This window comes from Mytilus trossulus, chromosome 4 (genome assembly GCF_036588685.1).
Source record: "Mytilus trossulus isolate FHL-02 chromosome 4, PNRI_Mtr1.1.1.hap1, whole genome shotgun sequence".
NCBI lineage: Eukaryota > Metazoa > Mollusca > Bivalvia > Mytilida > Mytilidae > Mytilus > Mytilus trossulus.
This window is the reverse complement of record NC_086376.1, coordinates 41,044,016-41,069,387: the sequence shown is the minus strand read 5'-3', so window position 1 is coordinate 41,069,387 and position 25,372 is coordinate 41,044,016. Positions and strand designations below refer to the sequence as shown.

At 31.1% G+C, this 25,372-nt stretch overlaps 1 protein-coding gene across 5 annotated transcripts in view; it reads right to left on the bottom strand.

The window, feature by feature from the left end:
- Positions 1 to 6,450: 6,450 nt before the first annotated feature.
- The window catches only part of LOC134715302 (WD repeat-containing protein 93-like), a 32,665-nt gene continuing 13,743 nt past the window's right edge, over positions 6,451 to 25,372 (bottom strand). For 2 of the 5 annotated variants that reach the window (XM_063577413.1, XM_063577412.1), the window contains 11 exons: positions 23,996 to 24,176; positions 23,370 to 23,440; positions 22,819 to 22,899; positions 21,349 to 21,477; positions 19,952 to 20,168; positions 18,853 to 18,913; positions 16,388 to 16,544; positions 15,517 to 15,706; positions 14,535 to 14,661; positions 12,790 to 12,822; positions 6,464 to 6,572 (listed from right to left, as the gene is read on the bottom strand). In XM_063577413.1, coding sequence (XP_063433483.1) covers positions 6,534 to 6,572; positions 12,790 to 12,822; positions 14,535 to 14,661; positions 15,517 to 15,706; positions 16,388 to 16,544; positions 18,853 to 18,913; positions 19,952 to 20,168; positions 21,349 to 21,477; positions 22,819 to 22,899; positions 23,370 to 23,440; positions 23,996 to 24,176 — 1,286 coding nt within the window. In that variant the 3' untranslated portion in view covers positions 6,464 to 6,533. Of the gene's footprint in view, positions 6,573 to 10,682; positions 10,702 to 12,789; positions 12,823 to 14,534; positions 14,662 to 15,516; positions 15,707 to 16,387; positions 16,545 to 18,852; positions 18,914 to 19,951; positions 20,169 to 21,348; positions 21,478 to 22,818; positions 22,900 to 23,369; positions 23,441 to 23,995; positions 24,177 to 25,372 lie in introns of all 5 variants that reach the window. The other 3 variants (XM_063577414.1, XM_063577411.1, XM_063577415.1) reach the window with 3 other exon arrangements.

Genomic DNA, 25,372 nt, shown 5'->3' with positions numbered 1-25,372 from the left:
ATTCCAAAAACACATATTTTCTTGCGTTGTTAACCAAATCTGTTTCTTTTTTTTTCGATCTTACAACAAAACCACGTATCGTTTTCAATGACATAAAACTTATCAAATCCATATTGTGATGATGGCTGGTCAATCATTATTCTAAATGCTATAGTCACATCTTCAAACTCCATTAATGTCACCAACGCAGTTCCTTTTCCAGCAAACGTGTTATCTTTTAATGCCTAATGCATTTGAAAGGTCATTGATTGATATATATCTTATACTTTTTCCCTTCTAAATGCAAACCAAAGTTTGTCTGCCCCTATGTCACGGAATAGCGAAACAGCAATGACATCAGTATCTGTTTGAGTCATGACTCATTTAAGTCTGTGTTTCACCGCATCAGACACATCGATCTTGATTCTAGTGTCAGCCTCTTCGTGTAAACATGGTGCTAAACTTGAAACATCATCAAGTGTTGGATTACACTGAACATCCTGAGCATTTGTTGCTTCAACTACTTTGTACTCAAAATTGTATTAAGCAAGCTGCTGTGAATGAAACCTTAAAAGTTCTTTCTTACTGTCGTCATCTCTCAGAAAACTTTGCCAATTTTGAGGATGTTTTTAATCCTGGATTCGTCTGTGTATTCCCTTTCCCCTAAATGTTGCTCTTGCTTCTTTTAGCAGCTTTCAAACTACCAGTATTGTCTAAGTTCACATCCGACACTACATCCACTGTTGTTACAGTTAAAAGTGTTTCCGAACGAGTATGATAATTGGGTATTATGTCCTTACCTTAATAAAATACCTTGAAACTGTAACAAGAGTGGATGAAGTCTTTGATGAGTATGATAGTTGTAGCAACACATGCTCAGGATATTCTATCTTATCCACCACGTGATGTATTTTAAGTGTAGCACCAGGTTCACATAAAGAGACTGACCCTTAAATCATGGTGCATGTGTCTGATGCAGTGAAACACGAACTTAAACGAGTCATGATTAACAGTCACTGATGATGCTGTCAATACTATTTCGCTATTCCGTGACATAGGGGCAGACAAACTATGGATTGTGTTTGGGGAGGCAAAAATCTTTGGAATAATATCTATCAATGGCCTTTCAAATGCATTAGGCAATGAGTGATCACACACACTTATTTCTGACCAATGCCTTTACCGGTTGTGATACGGTTCTCTCTTTGCTTTAAAAGGAAAAAAATACGGGAGACATTGATGGTATTAGAAGATGTGACTTTAACATAAAGAATGATGATTGATCAGCCTTAATCACCGGGGTTTTACTGTAAGTTCGCACAATTTTTATCAGATTGAGCTAACATGATTAACGAAGCAAGAAAGTCAATTTTTGCACAAAATGGAAAGCTCATTATAAGTGAGGCTTTTCCCACGACTTGGCCTAGTCTTTTCAAGCATGTAAAACGTGCAATATACTAATGCATGTGTTTAGTGAGACGAGCTTGGGATTGACTCTTATGCTACCTAGTCTAGTCATTAGTGGATCGCGAAGGGACAAAGAGGATTCCTTTTAAAAAAAACTCTTTCTGAGACCTCATCAATTTTTCAGAAGCTGGTACATTATGGATGTAAGAAAGAATGCCGCGGTTATTTGTAATGTGGAAAACCGGGTATTCCATGCACTGCGATGTGTGCATGTGGTGGTCACTGTGAATAAACATGTATTCTTGGCCAAATATTAGTAATTTTAAATATTTTTTAATACTATAGTGATTTCGTTTTGTTTTAATCAATCTATCCAAAACTCTACATCGGAGAAATAGATTGAGGACTCATCTTTGAAATTTACGTCATATTTTTACCGGAAGTGTCAACTTTATATCTTAACATTTACAACATGCTAGAATAAGTGGTTTTGGGGATAACTTTACGCCAAAAGTTTAATGACCAACACAAAATAAAATCATTCTCTTTACATTTTGAAAAAAAATGAAATTTGAATAAAAAAAAAATATTTCTATGTCCCCCATTTTGGTTATTACCGGAAGTAAGGGTTTTTAAGACATATGTCTTATACATTCTAGCCATCAGAAGCACCAAAGAAAGGTTCCTTCACAATGTGATGATAGTAGCAATACGTTAAAACACATTTCAATTACCCTCCCTAAAAAATAAGCTTATTTGAGTACAATGTCCGCCATGTTGGATTTTAACCGGAAGTTGGGTTTCTGAAGACATCTGATCTATTTAATTTATCTAAAAGTAATAAAAAACAAAGGTCTGTACCAAATATTATGATAGTAGCATGATAATAACACATTTTACACGCTAGCCTTCGATATTGGGCTGATTTAAGTATGTCGTCCGCCATTTTGGATTTTACCGGAAGTGAGACATTTTTTTCAAATGCCTCCCTATCTGAAATAAAAGAGTAATAGTTGAGGAAGGTCTATGCCAAATTTCATGCTTGTAACAGGATGTGCACAATTTTTCACAAAGCCGCCGGACTATTGCTGTTGATTTGGAAGGTATAATATGCTATAATTGATCCCTAAAGTATAACAAAGCAACGTCTTTTTATAAAGACAACTATTAGTTCAATTGAAGAGTAACATAGTTAACGAGTTTTAGTGTAAACTACAAGAAAGTTAAATCTTTTAAAAAAAATGTAATGTAAAAGAAATACCAAACTCCAAGGTTAATATATTTTAAAAAAATTTTTTTACCATAAACATGTATTCACATAGACTTGAAACATAGCTCTCGTGTTCAATATGATGTAAAAATAGTAATTTTGGGAAGTATTTATGTATTGTCGAAAAAAATTGTAATCCTTGAATGTGTATATCATACTTCAATTAAGATTGTTAAACTGTGTTAATTATTATCATGCTCCAAGAATATTTTTTTTAATGTATGAATTGTATATTAATAATTTACCTTATTGTACTATTTGATGCTTACTATATTCAATGCGAAATTAATTGTACTTGATACTTTAAGCTGTATTACTTTTGGAATAAAGAAATTATATCAAAAGTATATGCTAAATATTGGTTTTGGTCTCTATTCCTTGTTCACGAAATATGGAAATGTGATTAAACTAGTTACTAGTATAGTTTAAAACTTAATACGCATAGTTATTACTTTGTGAACCTTTTCAATAATATGCCAAACGAATGGGCAAGAACTGTCATATTTCTGACTTGGTACAGGCATTTTCAAATGTATAAAATGGTGGATTACACCTGGTTTTATAGCGCTAAACCTCTCACTTTGTTGAGTCTCGTCAAATTCCGTTATATTTACAGTGATGGGTGTACAAAACAGACATAATAAATAAAATACTAAGTAGTCAAATATGGGTACAGCAGTCATCATAGTGTAACAATTTTAAAAGGAACAATTTAACAGTACACAAAAACACGGTTTTGATTATATAAAAAAAGAAGATGTGGTATGATTCTTAATAAGACAACTCTCCACAAGAGACCAAAATAACAGCTATAGGTCACCACACGGATTAAAACAGTGAGCAAAGCCCATATTGCATAGTCAGCTATAAAAGGCCCCAAAATGACAATGTAAAACAATTCAAACGAGAAAGCTAATGTCCAGATTTTGTAGTTCACTAAGTAGAGAAAAGTAGAGAATGGTTTCTTAAGTTTTTTGTTCATCTTTATTTGATCCACATTAGGGAGTCAGTTTCAGCCAGCCATAACAACCAAACCAAGCAGGTGGAGTTAAGACTGTAAATGACAACTAAACTAAGCAGGCGGAGCTTTAAAGACTGCAAATGACAACTAAACCAAGTAGGCTGAGCTAAGACTGCAAACGAAAACTAAACCAAGCAGGTGGAGCTAAGACTGTAAATGACAACTAAACCAAGCAGGCAGAGCTAAGACTGCAAATGACAACTCAACTAAGTAGGCTGAGCTAAGACTGCAAACGAAAACTAAACCAAGCAGGCGGAGCTAAGACTGTAAATGACAACTAAACCAAGTAGGCTGAGCTAAGACTGCAAACGAAAACTAAACCAAGCAGGTGGAGCTAAGACTGTAAATGACAACTAAACCAAGCAGGCAGAGCTAAGACTGCAAATGACAACTAAACTAAGTAGGCTGAGCTAAGACTGCAAACGAAAACTAAACCAAGCAGGCGGAGCTTAGACTGTAAATGACAACTAAACCAAGCAGGCAGAGCTAAGACTGCAAATGACAACTAAACTAAGTAGGCTGAGCTAAGACTGCAAACGAAAACTAAACCAAGCAGCCGGAGCTTTAAAGACTACAAATGACAACTAAACCAAGTAGGCTGAGCTAAGACTGCAAACGAAAACTAAACTAAGCAGGTGGAGCTAAGACTGTAAATGACAACTAAACTAAGCAGGCGGAGCTTTAAAGACTGCAAATGACAACTAAATCAAGTAGGCTGAGCTAAGAGTGCAAACGAAAACTAAACCAAGCAGGTGGAGCTAAGACTGTAAATGACAACTAAACCAAGCAGGCAGAGCTAAGACTGCAAATGACAACTAAACTAAGTAGGCTGAGCTAAGACTGCAAACGAAAACTAAACCAAGCAGGCGGAGCTAAGACTGCAAACGAAAACTAAACCAAGCAGGTGGAGCTAAGACTGCAAACGAAAACAAAACCAAGCAGGTGGAGCTAAGACTGTAAATGACAACTAAACCAAGCAGGCAGAGCTAAGACTGCAAATGACAACTAAACTAAGTAGGCTGAGTTAAGACTGCAAACGAAAACTAAATCAAGCAGGCGGAGCTTTAAAGACTGCAAATGACAACTAAACTAAGTAGGCTGAGCTAAGACTGCAAACGAAAACTAAACCAAGCAGGTGGAGCTAAGACTGTAAATGACAACTAAACCAAGCAGGCAGAGCTAAGACTGCAAATGACAACTAAACTAAGTAGGCTGAGCTAAGACTGCAAACGAAAACTAAACCAAGCAGGCGGAGCTAAGACTGTAAATGACAACTAAACCAAGCAGGCAGAGCTAAGACTACAAATGACAATTAAACTAAGTAGGCTGAGCTAAGACTGCAAACGAAAACTAAACCAAGCAGGCGGAGCTTTAAAGACTGCAAATGACAACTAAACCAAGTAGGCTGAGCTAAGACTGCAAACGAAAACTAAACCAAGCAGGTGGAGCTAAGACTGTAAATGACAACTAAACTAAGCAGGCGGAGCTTTAAAGACTGCAAATGACAACTAAACCAAGTAGGCTGAGCTAAGACTGCAAACGAAAACTAAACCAAGCAGGTGGAGCTAAGACTGTAAATGACAACTAAACCAAGCAGGCAGAGCTAAGACTGCAAATGACAACTAAACTAAGTAGGCTGAGCTAAGACTGCAAACGAAAACTAAACCAAGCAGGCGGAGCTAAGACTGTAAATGACAACTAAACCAAGTAGGCTGAGCTAAGACTGCAAACAAGCAGGTGGAGCTAAGACTGTAAATGACAACTAAACCAAGCAGGCAGAGCTAAGACTGCAAATGACAACTAAACTAAGTAGGCTGAGCTAAGACTGCAAACGAAAACTAAACCAAGCAGGCGGAGCTAAGACTGTAAATGACAACTAAACCAAGCAGGCAGAGCTAAGACTGCAAATGACAACTAAACTAAGTAGGCTGAGCTAAGACTGCAAACGAAAACTAAACCAAGCAGGCGGAGCTTTAAAGACTGCAAATGACAACTAAACCAAGTAGGCTGAGCTAAGACTGCAAACGAAAACTAAACCAAGCAGGCGGAGCTAAGACTGTAAATGACAACTAAACCAAGCAGGCAGAGCTAAGACTGCAAATGACAACTAAACTAAGCAGGCGGAGCTTTAAAGACTGCAAATGACAACTAAACCAAGTAGGCTGAGCTAAGACTGCAAACGAAAACTAAACCAAGCAGGTGGAGCTAAGACTGTAAATGACAACTAAACCAAGCAGGCGGAGCTAAGACTGTAAATGACAACTTAACCAAGCAGGCGGAGCTAAGACTGCAAATGACAACTAAACTAAGCATGCGGAGCTTTAAAGACTGCAAATGACAACTAAACCAAGTAGGCTGAGCTAAGACTGCAAATGACAACTAAACTAAGCAGGCGGAGCTTTAAAGACTGCAAATGACAAATAAACCAAGTAGGCTGAGCTAAGACTGCAAACGAAAACTAAACCAAGCAGGCAGAGTTAAGACTGCAAATGACAACTAAACCAAGCAGGCGGAGCTAAGACTGCAAATGACAACTAAACCAAGAAGGCAGGGCTTTAACAACTTCAAATAAAAACTCAACCAAGCAGGCGGAGTTAAGACTTCAAATGACAACTAAACCAATCAAGCCGAGCTAAGACTTCAAATGACAACTCAACCAGGCATGCGAGGCTTAGACTGTAAATGACAACTCTATTCAAATAATCTCTTCATATTAAATAAGAGTCAAATATTTTTCTATTATAAATGATTTATTAAAACAATATACATACAAGTGTAAATAAATAATTCAATAAATGTTTTTAAAATTTCAGGACAGGACGGAATGTTGATATCTACATCACAGACTAACATTGTTCATTTAAACAGTGGTGTCCATCCCAAAGATCCAGGACTCTGAAAATAAAACAATTTATAAATAATAAGTTCAATGAAGTTCCAATCTTATACCTTTAAGTAACATATAGATTATTGATTATGTAAACAGGTTATTACACAGATTTTGGGGTTATGGCACTATAAAATAAGTATCTAGAAATACAAAACTACTTGAATAGTTGATTTTCATTTTTTTTTACGTGACAAAGACTTTTTGAATCATAAGACATCTGCCAGCTAGCACTGCATACATATATTTTGCGCATTTTTTTTATGAACTTTGCTTTCTCTTATTTTGGCTTTCTTTTAGTATAATAAAGTGATTATTCTATAAACAAAGGCCGCTTGCAGTAAGTAAAAGAGTACAAGTCCTCAATTCATGTTAAATAATTAAAAAAAAATCATGGTTTAGAGAAAATTGAAACAAATCTTTTTTTTAGGATCTTAACTTAAAGGTTTTATTTTTTACCATGCTAAATATGCTGATATATAGCATTTCAAGAGACAAATATTTCATGTTTATTAAAAAAAATCAATGGCAACCACATAATCAATGAGAAGTGTCTGAAACTTTAATTAATTTTGATGAAAATTCGACACTCATCAACTTCAAACTTTGTTCTTGTTCATATAAGAAATTTTAACTTCAGGAAATTATGAATGTTTCTCTTTTAGTTTACAGCTATTTATCATTCTTTTTAATCAAAGACTCAAATGCTATAGAGCTGCCCAAAATTTACTACACTATCATTTTGATGAATTTTCAGTCAATATATATTTCACTACTTTTACAAGAGATGAAGGTCAACTCAACTGTATTCAATAAGATATAACTACAGATCCTTATCACTAGAAATAAGAAGAAGTGGTATAAGTGACAACTTGATATATAACTCTCCATCCAACCCATTGTTTAAAATCCTTTCAATTGATATGCATTTTAATTGATTGCAACTCTTTCAAGCATTCTTGACCTTAAACAATAATGCTATTATTTTTGGCTCCTCTAAAAACTATACACTCTTATCAAATAAGGTTAAGTGTGTTGATATTGACAAAAAATCTATAAGTCTAGTTGAAAATATTATAAAGTAATAATTGAAGAATGTTGTTTTAATCACATCTGTGAAGAAATTCACAACCAATTAGTTTCAGATAATTATTACTCAATCAGCACGCAACCATGTCATAAATTGCATCTCTCAATTTCTCAGTCTTAAATAAGGTGAATCCTGGAATATTTATCAGCCCAGCAACTCTATCCAAACCTCATATAACAAAGCAAGTGCCCCTTCTTGATTCCAGAACTTGGTAAAGCCTTTCAGACCTTAATGTATCTGTCTGTAGTCGTGACCCTAATAGATATCAGTGGTTGGCATTTTACCAGAAGTTTATTGTCCATTTATAAAAAGATTTTGGAGTTTATGGTGATCTCTGATCTCTGATCACCATTGAATAAAGGTAACATTCAAAAATATGTCTGTTAATCTCTTATCTTGTTTTGGGGTAAATATTTCAGCAACAAATAACCTATATTTCCATTGACTCATATTTTAAACTGATACGTAAGTTTTTAATTAGATAATAGCAGTTACTCTGGTCTTCAAATGGCTGAATAATGCAAGTACAAAGACGTCAACAAAATAAGGTTATACAAAATATGTATAGACAATTCTAAAATCAAAGATAATATAGTTAAAACAAAACAATATTACAAAAGCTTTTTCATTAGAATTACTCCATTCAAAATGATTTTTGACAACAACAAAAACTATGACAAATTTATTCTGTATTTGTCATCAATTTTCTTCCTGTAAATAGATATCATTAATAATTATGCAAACATTGTTAACAATATTAAACATTTCTATTTTAACCTTAGTGCAAGTCAGAATTAATCTTTCCATACTTTTCTATATTTTCAATTATAAAAAAATATTTAATTTGATTTATGAAAAGTGGTATTCCTATTATCTTATTCTCTTATTCTCTTAAGAAATACAGAACTGTTGAAGAAGAAAATGTGTGTTATGCAATAAACAGTTGCAAGATAATGGTTACATGTATATAAAGAAAGATAGCTCCTATATAATTTAAGATAAGTATCACTTAAAAAAAATAAAAGAAGAATGTCATTGTCAAGACTTGTTATATTTGAATGTGTTCGTTTTTTTCAAGTATTTTTTATGTGGCCGTTTGATTAATCAATTTAGCAATTTGTTACTTAAGTTAAATCAATAAAACAATGTCAGCATTAAAAACAATATTTGAACAGTTGCAGATGTGTCAAGGTCCTGACATCATGAGCATTAAATGAATAAACTCTTATTAAATTAAACCAGTACTTCTTGGACAAGATCTTATTATCCAAGACTAATCATTTTTATACTTTTATTACACTTTAATATCTAAGAAGAATATTATGGCATGCAGATATTATTTGAAGCTAAAGTGTTTTAAAACAAAGTTATCATTCATTGAGAAGCTTTGTGTAAATCTTAATTTCCAAAACAAATGTTTTTAACCAGACAGCAAATTCTGAAATATCTACAGAAGTAAAGTATTGCATATTTCTGATCAACGTGGTCAATTGGGTTTAAAATTGACTTTGATGAAAAAGCAGGTATAATATAGACTTTAGTTTTAAAATAAAACAAGAAGATGTGGTATGATTGCAAATGAGATAACTCTCCAACAGACTAAATGACATAGAAGTAAACAACTATTAAGTCTTTGTACACCTTCAGTAATGACCATTTCCCATACCACACAGCAAACTATATAAGACCCAAAAAGACAAACATTGCAAACCCAAAAACTTATATATATATATGGATGTTTGATAAATTTAAACTATAGGTTCTGTTGGTATAAATAACCCATTTTGGTAAAGCTGCCTCTACATTTTTCCATATTGAATAGAAAAACACGGGGTAGTAGCATGTGCAAAATATATTTTTCAAAGGAAAAAGCATGTAGATATATAATGTTAAGTGATTTACAGCAAATCAAATGAAAAAAAAAGAGCTTTTATGAGAAATTAAAAAGATGTTTAAGCCTAGTTTTAGGATTTGTGTAGTTGAATGATCATACTATGGTAAAGTAAACAGCTGCTATTGCAATAATGTATCTAATTTCATTTAAACTTTGCTGAATGATTGCATCAATTCTCTTATACTATTCCTTTTTAAAACAAACAGAATAACGACTGTTTTCTTAAATCTAATCTTTAGATGACATATTTACATAGCTGAGATGTTCAGTTGTCAAAATTGGTATTGAATTGTACTTTTGGTGAGGTCATAAAATCATTCCTAATGAATTTTAACACAATCTTTTTTTGTTTCTCTACTTTACTAAGTTTCAAGTACATTTTACAATATTCTTTTCCTATGTCATGATCTTGTTTGTAACAGCAAAATTAACTGACACTTTTAATCCCTTTTATTTTATTTGTATCTTTTAAAAGACATTTTTCATCAGGTTTATCTACAAAATCAAATGAATTTGCCAAAATTGCAAATGGTAGCACAAACTGATCAAGTTTAGATTGTGTTGGTTGTTCTTGCATTTGCACAATCATGTATCTACTCTTCAAAAAGGTATAATTATTCACCAAGGGCCAAAAAATAGGGGTTTTTTTTTTGTTTTTTTTTTCAATATTTCCAAAAATTCACACTTCTGATGTTATAAACAATACACAAAAAGCTCTCCTGTTACTACATGTATGTAATATATAAGCACTTATAAATATATATAAGCAAAAAATATTTAGCAGGTGAATAATATAATAAAGCAGTAAGAACATTTTAATGAATAATATTTCATTTTTTATACATGGTTTGCTCACAACTTTTAATTGAGAAGTCAGAACTTTAACTGTCAAGAAAACCAGGAATTATACTTTTCTCATTAATTCTACAAAATAATTAGGTTATTACAACATAAGAAGAAAACCCATTCTGTATCATATAAACTAACCGAGATCTAATTCTATGTAACCTGTTTATTTTAGATAATGTTCTTACTGCTGATTATATTTGCACATTATACGTGTAAACATTAATATTTGATAAGCATTTTCAATTAAGAGATCTAGCTAGCGGCATCTGAAAGAAGAAATCTCACCACTATTTTCTTCCTATGACTGAAATTGCAATCAAGATAAATAGAACATGATGAAAATAGAAACAATACCCCATGGATTCATCTTGGTATAAATTCTAATTTAAAAATTATATATTTATTACCCATAATGCAATTGTTAATATGAAATTAAAATATTTAAAAAGAGTATTACACAATCTAAAACTTAAATATTAAATAAAGAATATAATAAATCAAAATGGGAAAAAAACTGACATAAAACTAATAAAAAATAAAATGAAGCATTTATTTCTGTGAAAATGATCTTGTTAGATTCAAAACATTGAACGATGAGAAATTCTTTCTCATTAACAGCTCTATTTGCACAGCAGAGTAAATAGGATTTTTAAAAGTATAGTTCATCATATAAATTCACACATAAAAACATTAACAAAACAATATTAAAGCAATAACTGAATAAACGAAAATATTCAATTTAAGACAATATATATGAAACTTTAGACAATTATTATCATATCATATGTACATTAATATTATATAGAAACAACAATCTATGTGTACAAAGAAATTTATTTCTAGTTAGATTCATGCATTATAAATATATATATATATATATAAAATGTTTCTATAATAAATCATTTGCTGGCTTAAATAATTAAGTATCTTAAATGCACATTTCCTAAATCTGTCACATTTATTCCACGAAGAAACAAAAGGCATATATCTTCTTTTTTTTTTTTTTTTTTGATTTTCAATAATTGAATTTGAGTATATCTAGCTTTTATGAATTCCAAAGCTGTGAGTGTGATAAAAAATTCTCAATTTCTAACCATAAATTGAATGAAAATATTATTTTCATAGGTTTATGGATATCGAACAGTATGAATAGTTAATGATAAAATTTTCACTAGTTTTACATTTAAAATGCTCCATCTTTAGCAAGTCAAATATTTTTATTGAAGATTCAAAAGACAAAATTCTTTTGCCCCCTTGGATTGTAAAAAAGCAGAAAACAATCGATCTTTAATGAAGTTTGCATATTTTGATAGAGGCATACAATTCATTTGCAAGACTTCTCTAATAATGGGATATAACTCAGATAATGTAACTTTTATAAAGAATTGTGGGATTTGTGGGATTTGGTCTCATAATCTCAGAGTTGACAGGTAAATGATACTGTAAATGAACTACTAAGACCACTCCACCATTGTGTGGCCCCTTTTTAGTGCAGTTCAATAATGTTGACCTCTAGTTATATATTTTATATTTAAGCATGTTATAACAATGAAAGAGGTTTTGAATGTAGGTCTATATCAGCTACAGAATTGCCTGTAAATAAAACACTAGGCCTTCATCAATTATAAAATTATCTGACAACTCAGAACAATCAACATTAGTAACATTAAAATGAACTAGGTACTGACAGTTACTTTTCTCAGTCAAATTTAGTGGATATTAGTTTATCTTTAATGATTTTATTTTCTCTCAACTAGGTACTTTGAATTCATTCATTTTCGTGATACATTTATCAATATTAATGATCAAGATTAAATTGTAGTGGATATATAATTGTGTGGTTTTGCCAAAGTCTGATTGCAAGCCTATAGATAATGTCTACTTCATTAAACAGTTAAATGTTTGGTTTACCTACTCCCATGCCTAAAAAGGTATTCCAAAAATAATATTGAATCCACAGTACTACCTTCTCTGACAGGGAAACAATTCAATTATTTATTGCTTCTGCACTATTCCCTTAAAAATAAACGTTTGATCCTGAGTTCTTGAAAATATTTCATGATCCCATAAAATTCATCGATTATTCTGAGTCCTGATTGATAGGAGTAAATCCCAAATTCCCTAAAAAAAAAAGGGCCCATCCTAACATCTGGCTAAAGGTCCCTCCACCAAATATTGGCATAAGGATAACTGTTAAAAGAACAAACTACCAATAAGTCTTGTGAAGAGGACCCAAAGGACCATAAAAAATAATTTAACTATGTTGTTCACTAGTACATGAACGCTACAAAGTTGTAAGCTAGAGATATAAATGTCAGCACCAAAACAACTACCCATATAAAAGATGCAATATATAAATATATATAAGCAGAAAAAATCTTCATCAATTTACCTTTACGTCAAACACTCGAACACGTTGATATTCCTATAGTGAAAACATTTTGATAAACAAAAGTAACAAAAACTAACTCAGAATATAAATATATTACAGTCATGTAAATAAGTTTCTTCTAATAGCTTCTTGTAATTTCTTTATACATTTTACTTGATTGGGATGGCTTTAATGACCATTTAACTCCTTTTTTCCACTATATGTGAGACACTACAATGTACTTTAAAAGACCAATGCTCAGTAGTTTGAAATTTTTAAGATTATAAAAATTTGAAAATTCTTTTTAAATTATACCTGTAACTATGCAAGATGTTTTGAAAGAGTTTTTATTGATGTGTAAAAGCGACCAACTTTCAGAATATAAGTTTTAAATTTTTAAAGTCCACTTTGAACACCTATAAATATAAACTCTATAAAATGACTTTCATTACTTCTAAATTCAATTAATTGCATTAAAAATATGTCCAGATAAATATGTAATTACCTATTACAATACTGTTTCACCTTTGATAAAGACTTAATACCTGTCTCAATATGAAGCAGGTTTATACCATAAAGCTCATACACTAAGTATACTTTACTAAAACGGACGTCACAAGTTACATGGTCATTATAGTACAACCCAAGAAAAATGTAGCAGTATAATAAATAAAACACAGGAATAAAGTAATTACAAGCTACTTACAAAACTTATGAAATAATACAATAAAATCGGTTAGGAAATGAAAATCATTAATTACTTCCTAAACAGCTTTTCTCCAAAAATAATACTTAATACACAATCAGAATTAATAAAAATTTTCTGTGTAATCTGTCTGACTATTATCAATATGAAAATCTTTTTTTTTTATCAGATGGATTTTTTCGGCTGTGTTGAATCTTACTTTTCAACAAAGCTAATAACAAAAACATTTATAAACAAACCTTTGATTGTCTAAAAAGGCTGTTGTTAACAAAAAGCAAGGGGTTAAAGAAATATGGGATTGGACAATGGTATGAACACTTTGTGCAGTAATCAGCATTTTGCAAGAAGGTTAAAGAAATCACAAATCTCTACAAATTAGTGGCATTTGCGAGAAGGAAACAATCTTTTCTTCTAAACTTATACAGGTGTTAACTAAGTTTCTTACAACTAGTTAGTCACTTGCTTACATTGAACTCAGGAAAATGTTAACAGTTTGACATTTGTTTTGTTTATTGTTGAAGGCTGTACAGTGCCCTATAACAGTTTACATCCTCTTGTGGCTTGTGGGTGATTATTACATGTTGTTGTCTCATAGACAATCAAACCACATCTCCTTATTTTTATAACAGAACATTTTAAAGGATCCTTGTAGAGAAAACTAGTTTAAGCAGTTAAAGCCATTACAATGTTGGTGTCAATATACCTTATCACTAAATCTTTAAATAGTTGTAAATTTTTTTTGAATTGAATTGACCAGTTTCAAGAAAATTGGATACCAACTTTTCATCATTGGTATGCAGCTGTAAAAATTAGTTAACTGGTGTTAAAATGTATATAAACTGGCTACAGTTATCAAATGTATATAAACTGGTTACTATCAAATGATGAGAAAACAGCTTTAAGGTTAACAGCTGTTAATTAGAACAGAATTGGTAAACAGCTGTTAATATGTACAAAATTGGCTAACAGCTTTTAAATCAATGGTAAAAAGCTGTACAAACATAGCTTAACAGCTGTATAAGTTTAGTTGAAACTTATAAATAAATCCCTTTAAACTTACATAGACTTCTCTTTCTTCTGCTTTCCTGGCAGCTTGTTCTTTGTACTGTAAAATTGTCCAAATTTCTTCCTTAAAACAATTCCACCTTTCCTGCATTCTATCTTTTCTAAATGCCTGCATTGCAATCCTTTATGTGTATAAAAAGTTCACTTGGTTAAACAGAATATATTTTAATGTAAGCTCATTTTGTCTGTGTCATTTTAGTCTCTTTGTGGACAGTTGTCTCATTGGCAATCATACCACATCTTTTTTTTTTTATATCATCACAAACAAAATCAGAACAGATCAAACAGAGCTATTGCTGACTATTGGCACCCCTGTTATAAGTCTTGATTTAAAGTACATGTATAGGAAGGCTAGAAAACAGGAAGTTTCTGTCTAATAGATCCATTTACAGTTCGCACCTTACAATTTAGCACTGTCAAGCAGTTGACCAAATATGAATTTTGGCTGAGAAATTGCTGACAAGCCGTGTGCCAAGTTGTACTACCCAAAGTTTATAAATAGAATTTTCTCTCTTGAAACCCAGTACAAAATTCATTTTAATGCAACAGACGAAACCACTGCATTTGATATGATAGCTGTTAATACATAAATTTTATAATTCAAGTGTAACTGAAGTTCATATGTTCACTTAAAATATATCTATACAACATTGATTTCTTATACTGTGGATTTATTATTTTCGTTGGTACCAAATTTTCGTGGATAAATGAAAACTTGCATGTTTGTTGATATCTAAATTTCGTGGTTTTGCTGAAGTCAGCATACAAGCCTTTAGAAAAAATGCTATTCATTAAACATTTAATTTCATAGTTCACCTGTACTCATGAAAGCCATGAAAATTGGTATTCAAGGAATAATAATGAATCCACAGTACCAATAATTCACGCTTAAAGATTTGAAGTCTACTATGAAGTAGAGAGATGTGGAATCTTGATGCACAGGTGAAACATATGTATAAATAGATGTATATAATTACCTTTCCTTCATAAGAGCATCAACCCTTTTATCTACAGTTGTGTGGACTGACAGTGGAATAGAATCCCTTTTTCTGTTAAAGAAAGTCTCCAATGTATTAAATGTATTTAATGGGTAGACTAATACTGTTCCCTGTGGGGTACTGGCATCTGTGGTTGTCTCGTCTGTTTCTGTTGGTTCTCTCTCAATCACTGTCAAAATTTAAATTATAGCATACATTAAAGTTCTATCTTTTATATGACCAATAAAATAATTTATCCAGTTGTTTTATTCTAAATAAGATGTCTCCCTTTTAGTTTGTATATTTTTTTGTTAAAGAAACATCTATATTTCCTAACAACAAAATAAAAATCTGGAAACTGTGTAAGAACATACATGGACATAACTCTCACAAAATTTGGTACAGATAAGCAGATTCTCACAACATTTGGTCCAAATAGGCAGATTTGTTTACAATTGGTTTATAATTAGTTACTACAATCAATTCATGTGTGGAAGCAGGCTATATAGACCATGTAATGGTTATTGTTGTTTGGTTGTTTTTTTGTCCCTGAGCCAAACGGTAAAGGTTGATGTGTACTTTCTTCCATAATGACGCCTTTTGACACCTAGTGTGTCATGCCTGAGTTAAAATGCCTTGCCTATGAAAAATCTGTATCAGACTTAATAAAATTTCTATCTAATATAAAGAGGATATTCATGAGAATATCTGACTGGAATTTCATTGATGAAATATTTTTGCAATGCATTTATACTTTAAACCTGATGATTTTTTTATATTGGAAAAATCCTATGTGAATCAAGTATGTAAAAAGGAATTCCAAGAAGGAAGGGGTTAAACTGTGTTTTACTGAAATTCTAAATTTATTTACCTCTCAAATATAATGTTTGTCCTGTGTTACCAATGGCAACAACAGGATCCCAGGGAGACATTATTTCATGTGTGTCAGGAACTTTCATTTCACATAAAACTTTTCCTTGAAGTACATCTCTGATTTGTACATTTCCATTCTGTAATACTGTAAGAATCTAAAAGATAAAATACAACAAAATGGTTAAATTTCTATCTTATGTTGTTTTTTCAATTAGACAAATTATGTGTTAGAACTCAAGCCAATGCTCAGTGATCCAGATTTAGTTCAGACATGAAATCCAAAGTCTTATCATTTCAAACATGACTATCAGAAATAGACCATGAGAGCAATTAAAAAGTTTCAGACTTCCATTGATACAATTTTTGAATGCAAATGTGACCTTTGTACTTTGCATTGACTCTTAAGAAATGCTTCCAGTAAATAATTTGATTATTTGGTGTTTTAACGCCACTTTACAGCACTGCTTTTGAGTTATTTCAGTTTTTATTGATGGAGGAAGCAGGAGTGCCTGGAGAAAACCACCCACCGTCAATAGGAAAACTCATTAGTGACAATGAATCTCACCTTACTTGAGAAAGTGCAGAGCTTTCACTTATAGTCAATTGACACTTTTTTTAAATACTAAGTATGGTGAAATCTGTTGAAATGTCATATAACATGCTGTTCAAAGTTAATCAATTTCAATTTCTACACATTTACCTTTCTCAAAGTGCAAGTTTCTTATAACCTCATAACCTAGATTGACATTTTATGTAGGTATGTGATAAATTATTAACCAGGGTGTTAGATGCAGGGCGTTTCTTACAAACCATGTGATAATTAAAAGAGTTTTGGCATTTATAACTTGGAAGATGCCAATCTTTATTAAGGTAGTACCTTACACCTTGACTAAAATTAATTTTGCTTGTTAAATTTCAATAAAATTTTGACAAAATATTTTTTAGTTTGACCCTTTGACAAAAATATCAATATCTATTTTTTTTTAACCATTGGTTGGATAAAAAGCAGTTTGACAAAAAACTCATTTTGATCATTGAGAATCTTCATTTTTTCTTAACAATAAAGCGTAATTAAAATGTTCAGCTGATTTTACAGAGTTATCTCCCTGTATTGTTATGTACCACCTTAAACATAATGATATGTAATTAAATAAGCTTTTGAATTATTAATTTGGCCGATGCACATCAATATTTAGAGAAAGATTTATGAAGAAATATGTTAATAAAAAAATAATATTTAATTGCAAACTATACTGCTATTGACCAGAGATAAATGATTTATATGCCAGTTACAATTGGCTTCATTATGCCATTCATCAATAACCAAACCCATACTTTAACTTTAAAGTAAAATATAAAGGGCTCAGATATGACAAATTGTAATGCAATTGTCTATTTGCCAATTCCCGTAATTGTTCCTTAATTAGAGATCCCTTTTTTAGTTGTCTCTCTTATTAGGAACATTTATTTTTATTTACAATGGAGAGCTAGCAGAAACAGCAAATCTACAGTCATGGGACAAAAGTGAGTTCTCATTCAAAAAAGTCCTATCATTTCAACCAAAATCGATATTTTTCAAAAAAATATTACCAAGTTACTGTATGAGCAATTTTTATCAAATAGATACCAAAAAATATAAAAATATCTGAAGTTTTATTGTTTATTTAGTCATAATTTTCTAAAGTTTTGTTTTCATCATTGGCTGAGTTAAACACAAATGCAAATTTTTACGATTTTATTTTGGTTAGAATAAAAGCAATCTTTTCAAGAAATATTTTTCTTTTTGTTCATCTTGTCAGAAAATTTAAATGAGCTTGAATAATATTATAACCAAATAAACATTAAAACTTCAGATATTTCTACATCTTTTGGTATCTATATTTAGAAAATCGCTCATACAGTTACTTCGTGATAATATTTTGAAAAATATCTATTTTAGTTGAAATGAAAGGACTTTTTTTGACTGGGAACTCACTTTTGTCCACTGACTGTACCTGTTCGTAATGTGAGTAATCTTTAACTAAAGGTATTCAAATCTTTTAGATACATCAATTTGTTTTTAAGCTAAATACTTTTGACATCAGAATTTTATTTTTACAAAAAAATAGTTAAACCACCAATACATCACTTTCAATTCATCATGCTTTGCATTGGAAAATAACAAATTTTGTCCCACATAGAACCAGTCTACAATTGACAAAGGGAAGTAATTTGCTTAAAAAGTGTATGATAACAGAATAAAATTAAACAAAAAACATAGTAAGTGTTAAAGTCACATGTTGCTTCTGGAGTGTATACTACCAATGAAATTATCATTACTGTTGTTATATTCATACTATTTAATCAATACTTAACATCAAACCTCCATAGAATATTACCTATAGTCTAGTTTTCTCCCTACTCTGGTGACCTACAATATTTACTTTGACTAATATTACAGTATTCCATCTTTACTATACTAACCAGATCAGGTAATCCACGAACTGTCTCTACTTTAGAAAATATTTCCCCACTTTCTTCAATTCTAAAAAAAAAAGATAAATCCATTTCATAATTTTTATTCTTTCTTATAATTATATGCCAGCTTTAGCTGGCACTTATGGTAGAAGCATCGTTTTGGAATAAAGAACGATAACTCTCTCTACACAACTTTATTTTATAGCTTATTTAAATTTTATTGTACCACGGAAGTTACCAAAGTAAGGACAACAACATCTGTGACGCCATGTTTCGTCTGTTTCAAAAAAAAGTAAAAACACAAAAATACTGAACTCCGAGGAAAATTCAAAAAGGAAAGTCAAAAATCAAAAGGCAAAATCAAAAGTCCAAACATATCAAACAAATGGATAACAACTATCAATCCAAATATCTAAAAACAAGTATTCAATTTCACATTTTTAATAATGGCAATTACAATATTACAAATGTAGATATGACTAAACTACTTGTGGAGGACATGTTATTTTATTGATGGTAAAGTCATCAAATTTTGTCCTGTAGATTTTTATTGTCTATAAAGAGATTACCAGCACATAATTTTAAGTTTATTTCTTCCAATTTTTTTAATAACGTTTTAACAACATTTTGCATTTTTTTTAATTAGTTTTTCAGTTTGTTTTTTATGTTACTTTCATGGGTAAAATTTTCCCAATATGTCAATTTCAATATTCTCTCACATGAATACATCAACAAGTTAGAAAATCATGAAAAAATTAAATATTCCTGTGAAGTGTTGTGGATTCATTAATGTTAGTGGGTACAAATTTTCGTGGTTTGAGTTAAACTTGCATATTCGTAGATATTTAATGTTGTGGTTCCCCTGTACCTACGAAATCCATGAAAATTGCTATTCAACGAATATTGATGAATCCACAGTATGCAAAAATGGGCTGAATGCTAATTTATCATAGTTTGAAAAATAGAATACCTGCAGTAAACAGAGTAGAAACAAAGAAATGACAATAGAAAACAGTATATAACCCCGCCCTAAATGACACTGATAAATAGTATGAAAATAAGCTTCTGTCTGTTCATTTTCTGTGATTGTTTCAAAAAAACTTACTGTGGACTCAGACATATTGGTTCAGCCTGGGTCCCTCCAGCTCCCATAAGAACAGCATACATTGCTCCATTCCTACAGAGTACCAGTAGATAGGATGTAGTTCTAGTACTGTATGGTGGGTATTCTGTCATTTCTTGAGGACATATACTGGGGTCCAAAAACAACAATGTTTCTATACAGGAATTGTCAGATATATTGATAACTCCTCTTTGAATACCTGTAATACATAAATCAATTGTATTCTGCCATCTTTCGTTAAACAAGCTAATTTTTTTATTAACAAAACAAAACAAAAAAATAAAATTTATAAATTGTTTTCTTCATTACATTAACAAGGTAAAACATGTAAAAACAAATTTATTGTAATGCTTGTGACACCATACATTTTAAACTGTAGTCTGTCACATTCCAATATACCATTCAAGCCATAAACTATTTAATGAAGTCTGGAGCTGGCATGGCAGTTAACTGCTAGTAGTCTATTGTTATTTATGTATTATTGTCATGTTGTTTATTTTTTTTGGTTACATCGATTTCTCGTGAATTGAATTTTAAATGTGCTTATTGTTATGCATTTACTTTTCTACATTGGCTAGAGGTATAGGGGGAGGGTTGAGATCTCATGAACATGTTTAACCCCGCTGCATTTTTGCGCCTGTCCCAAGTCAGCAGCCTCTGGCATTTGTTAGCCTTGTATCTTTTTAATTTTAGTTTCTTGTGTACAATTTGGAAATAAGTATGGCGTTCATTATCACTGAACTAGTATATATTTGTTTAGGGGTCAGCTGAAGGACGCCTCCGGGTGCAGGAATTTCTCGCTACATTGAAGACCTGTTGGTGACCTTTACTTCTGCTTTTGTTTTTTCTATGGTCGGGTTGTTGTCTCTTTTACACATTCCCCATTTCCATTCTCAATTTTATTAAACATAATTACTTTTTTTTTTCAATTTATGAGACCAATAACTTTAATTTGAAAGTTATCATCTAAAAAAACATATATTCTTCAATTCAAGACTTTCATCTTGTCTAACCATAAATCTTAAAATGGCACTTACTAAATCCAATAATACAATGTTCCCAACTACTGTGGAATCATTTATTTGCATTGGTACTAATTTTTTGTTGTAAGAGAAAAATGTACTTTAGTGTATATTTAAAATTGTATTTTGCCCAAGTCTAAATACAATCTACAGAGATAGAAAATTTTCACTTTGTTAAACATTTAAACTCATTGTATACCAATACAAACGATTTTCACAAAAAAAGCTGGTAACTCACAAACAATAATGAATCAACAATAAATATCCTATGACCATCAAGTGACACTTACCTAAATATCTATCCCATAATACAATGTTTCCATCTACTAGACCTATAATCATCAGTGTGACACTTACCTAAATATCTATCCCATAAGACAATGTTTCCATCTACTAAACCTATAATCATCAGTGATGTCTCTTCTGATACTGCTGATGATGTGATCTTTGCAGTAAAAGGCCAGACCATATCTGGTTTGGTTTCATCTGAGAAAAAAAGAGACATTTTCAACTTTTTAGAACTATTTTCCTAATCAATGTAGTTTAAAGGTTTGGTTGGCTTGCTTGCTTTGTTTGTATAAATGTTTGCTCAATCATTGTAATTAACCCTTTCGAACTCGAGCGCGAGCTGAAATTATCCTTTTGGCACCACGGAGCTGAGGTGCGAAATTATCCTTAAGAATAACTAGATTTCTATTTTTAGACAGTCACAGTGCAAACAGAAAAAATAACGTTTACACATGTTTCTTGGTGAAGTTGCTCCATAGATGTTATGATAAACATCAAATGCATTCTATATTTTAGTATCTGGCGTAAAAACACCGTGAAAATATGTTTAAGACGTCTGCAATAAATAAATAGGCAGGGTCTTAAACTTGTTTATATCATTCTTAAATGTAATTCTAATATATAATACAAGCTTTAGCACTACAAAGAAAGCAAACAAGCCAACCAAACCTTCAAATTACAAGCAATAGGAAAATAGCTCTAAATACACATTTGAGTGAGATCAAATAATTCAGTTTCATACCTAAATGCTAAGATCAAGATTTCAAAATGAGGCTATGTTAGTATTTTTTGATGTCTTAATATCCTTTGTTTTTAGTTTTGTAATTTCACAAAACACCATATCCCTTTCTTTTCCATTTTTATTTTTTCTACAATGGAGATTCACAAAAAATACAAGACGATCTCTTAGTTATACTTCTTCAAAACTATAATGGTTTACTTTTACATTGTGACTTGGATGGAGTGTTGTCTCATTGGCGCTCATTCCACATTTTCTTATGCCTCGTTCACAGGGACATTTAATTCGAATTGAATTCCAATCGAATTCGCTAATCGCTTTCACACTCTTCTTTTTTAATTCGAATTGATTCGAATTAGCTAATGCGAATTATCCAATTCGCATTAGAAAGACGATTTTGTAAATACGAATTGAAAGCTCACATTGTTTGGACAGTAAAGCGAATTTGACGCGCATTGTAATTTGATTTAGAATTGACGTTAGGACGTAAAACATATGGAATGTGAATTAAACTAATTCGAATTAGTCAATGCCAATTGAATTCAAATTACGTGTGAACTCAGCATTATAAAAATAAAATTGAGAATGGATATGGGGAATGTGTCAAAGAGACAACAACCCGACCAAATAAAAAAACAACAGCAGAAGGTCACCAACAGGTCTTTAATGTAGCTTCAATTATATCTATATAGGCTATATATAGCAAAATGATATTGAAAGAAAATTGACAAATATATTTCAGCCATAAAAAAATGATTTTTGAAAATTTCTTTTTAAACAAACTGAATATGATCACTAACCTTTCCCTGGCGTTTTAAGTAATGAATAATGCATAACATGTGTACTGTCTTTCCACCACACTGCTACAGTTGTAGGGATAGCTGAAATGTTCAATATTACATAGCAATGATAAGGATAATGTAATCAAAATGAAATCAAACCAAATCTCATTCATAGAAAACAAAATAAGAATCTTTTAAATTAAAAAGAAACAAGTTTTTTAATTAATATATTCAGACAACTTTGATAGTTTTTTAATTAATATATTCAGACAACTTTGATAGTTTTTTAATTAATATATTCAGACAACTTTGATAGTTTTTTAATTAATATATTTAGACAACTTTGATTCTTCAAGAATATAACCCATATTCAAATTTCACAACAAGTTACTACAAATGTATAATGTCTTCTCAATTTGTTGTTGTGGAAATTCATGAAATAATGTAGGGATAAATAAATACAAGAAATAGAAGATATTATCAAAAGTTGTGTGAATTTGAAAATTAATGGATAATGGATATTGACTGAGAATCAGGCTTTAAATTAACCTTGCAATAAGTATACATACTTAAATTGGCTGGATTTTCTAGTCCAAGGGGAATCATTTTTCCAGCATTCAGGAAATGAAAATTAACCTCCCTATTAAAAGTAAACGTTACTATATCATAATTTAACAGTTATTCTATAATAATGAAAGAAAACATTGAAAATCAGTCTATTTTATTTTGTTTCAGTTATTTTAAAATATTTTCTTCATTTCATGTAAATTCAACTAGAAGTTGCATGTTTAAAGTTGCTTAGCTAAAATCTCTATTCAATGTAATGTCAAACAAGGAGAAGGCGACTACTGACATTCTCTAGAATGGCTTAAACTTATAAATAATCCCCTAAAATTGCTTTGTGTTTAAATTTGAAGGATAACATTATTCAGTCCTGTTTTAGACAAGAAAGAAGCTTTTTCAAATTGTTAGCTTTCACTAAAGAGAAATAGCTTGATTAAGGTAATTTAAACTTAAATTTATCAGAGTTTAACAGAGACTATTCCTAGTTCAAAACGCTCTAAGGTTTCAAAAAAATTAGTAACAATCTTCATAGATTTGTTCATTAGAGATTAAAGCGGACAATTAATGATAAGCTTCTGGCATACTTGACTTTACATTTGTTTAAAGCGTTGTGTATAAATAAAAACCTTACAGTATATTATCAACAGTATCATCTTTTGGTGCATATTCAAGTAAATTTTCATGTAGATGGTCAAAAACTTCTTTTCTCAATTCGATCTGAGTGGTTGATAAGACATGATTTTGTCCTGTTCCAATTACCTCCCCTGAGTCCACTTTCTGACAGGTAGAATAGACAGATGAGGACAAATTACCTGAATGAAGATAGAAATTTATGCTTTATTTTACATACTTTCAACATTTCTATACAGTATACGAATTGGTTTGTTGTTTCTGTTTTGGATGACAAATCTATATTTATCTATCATCACTGTTACTTTTTATAAATGGTGAGATAAGGCCAGGATTTTTTTTATTTGTTGGTTTACGGATCCGCCGACCTGATTTTGCCGATTTCTAGAATAAAAATAAAATTGACTTTTCATATTTCCGGCAACCCTTACAAATGCATTATCCCTGAAAAATAATTAAAATATTCTTTTTTTATGAAATGGAATGAATTAATCACCAACAAAATTGATAATACTTTCTGTTGTGAAAAAATACAACTTCCAGTTTACGTTTCTAAAAATAGACAAAATCAATTATAATTGACCTTGAAATGTCGTTTGCGCAAATAATTTTGCAGAACGAAACCTGTGTTTAAAACCAACTACACAACAAGTTCGTTTCTCTTATTTGTCATCAGTTTGTAAGATGCATCATTTCATAGAAATAGACTTGTCCAAATGTAGACAGCTACGCGAATCTGTTTTTTCTTGATTGTGAAATGAAGATTTAATTTCGTCTTAGTTCGTGCACCCCCCTTTTTTGACAGGAAATTATTAGACAATGACGTGCGATGTTTATGACAGCCGAGCAATAATATTTCAACTAAATTTTAAGAGATGATGACAAAAAAGCATAACAAACATATAAATAGAAAGGTGAAATATATATTTATTTTGCATAATCTCTCGAGATTTTTCTGTCTTGAAAGATTTTTTTCCATTTTTTTCCCAACCGACCAACCCGACTTTTTCATGGAGAAAATCCGTAAACCAATAAATTAAAAAAACGTGGCCTTATAGTTCTATTTTACAAATATCTGATGCATTTATGACAAAGGTTTTAATCTCAACAATTATAAATAAATTGTATCAGTTTCAGATACCTGTGATTCATTCAACCATCTTTTCATACATTTCAACTTTACTTTTCAACATTAAAGGCTTATTATATACTGTAGATTCATTTTCTTGGATTGAGGGTAAATTGCATGTTCAAGGATATTTAATTTCGTCGTTTTGGCAAAGTCTACATTCATGCCATAAGAAAATTTTAATATGTTGAACATTTAAACTTGTGGCTCACCTGAACCAACGAATACCCACAAAAAGTGGTATCTAAA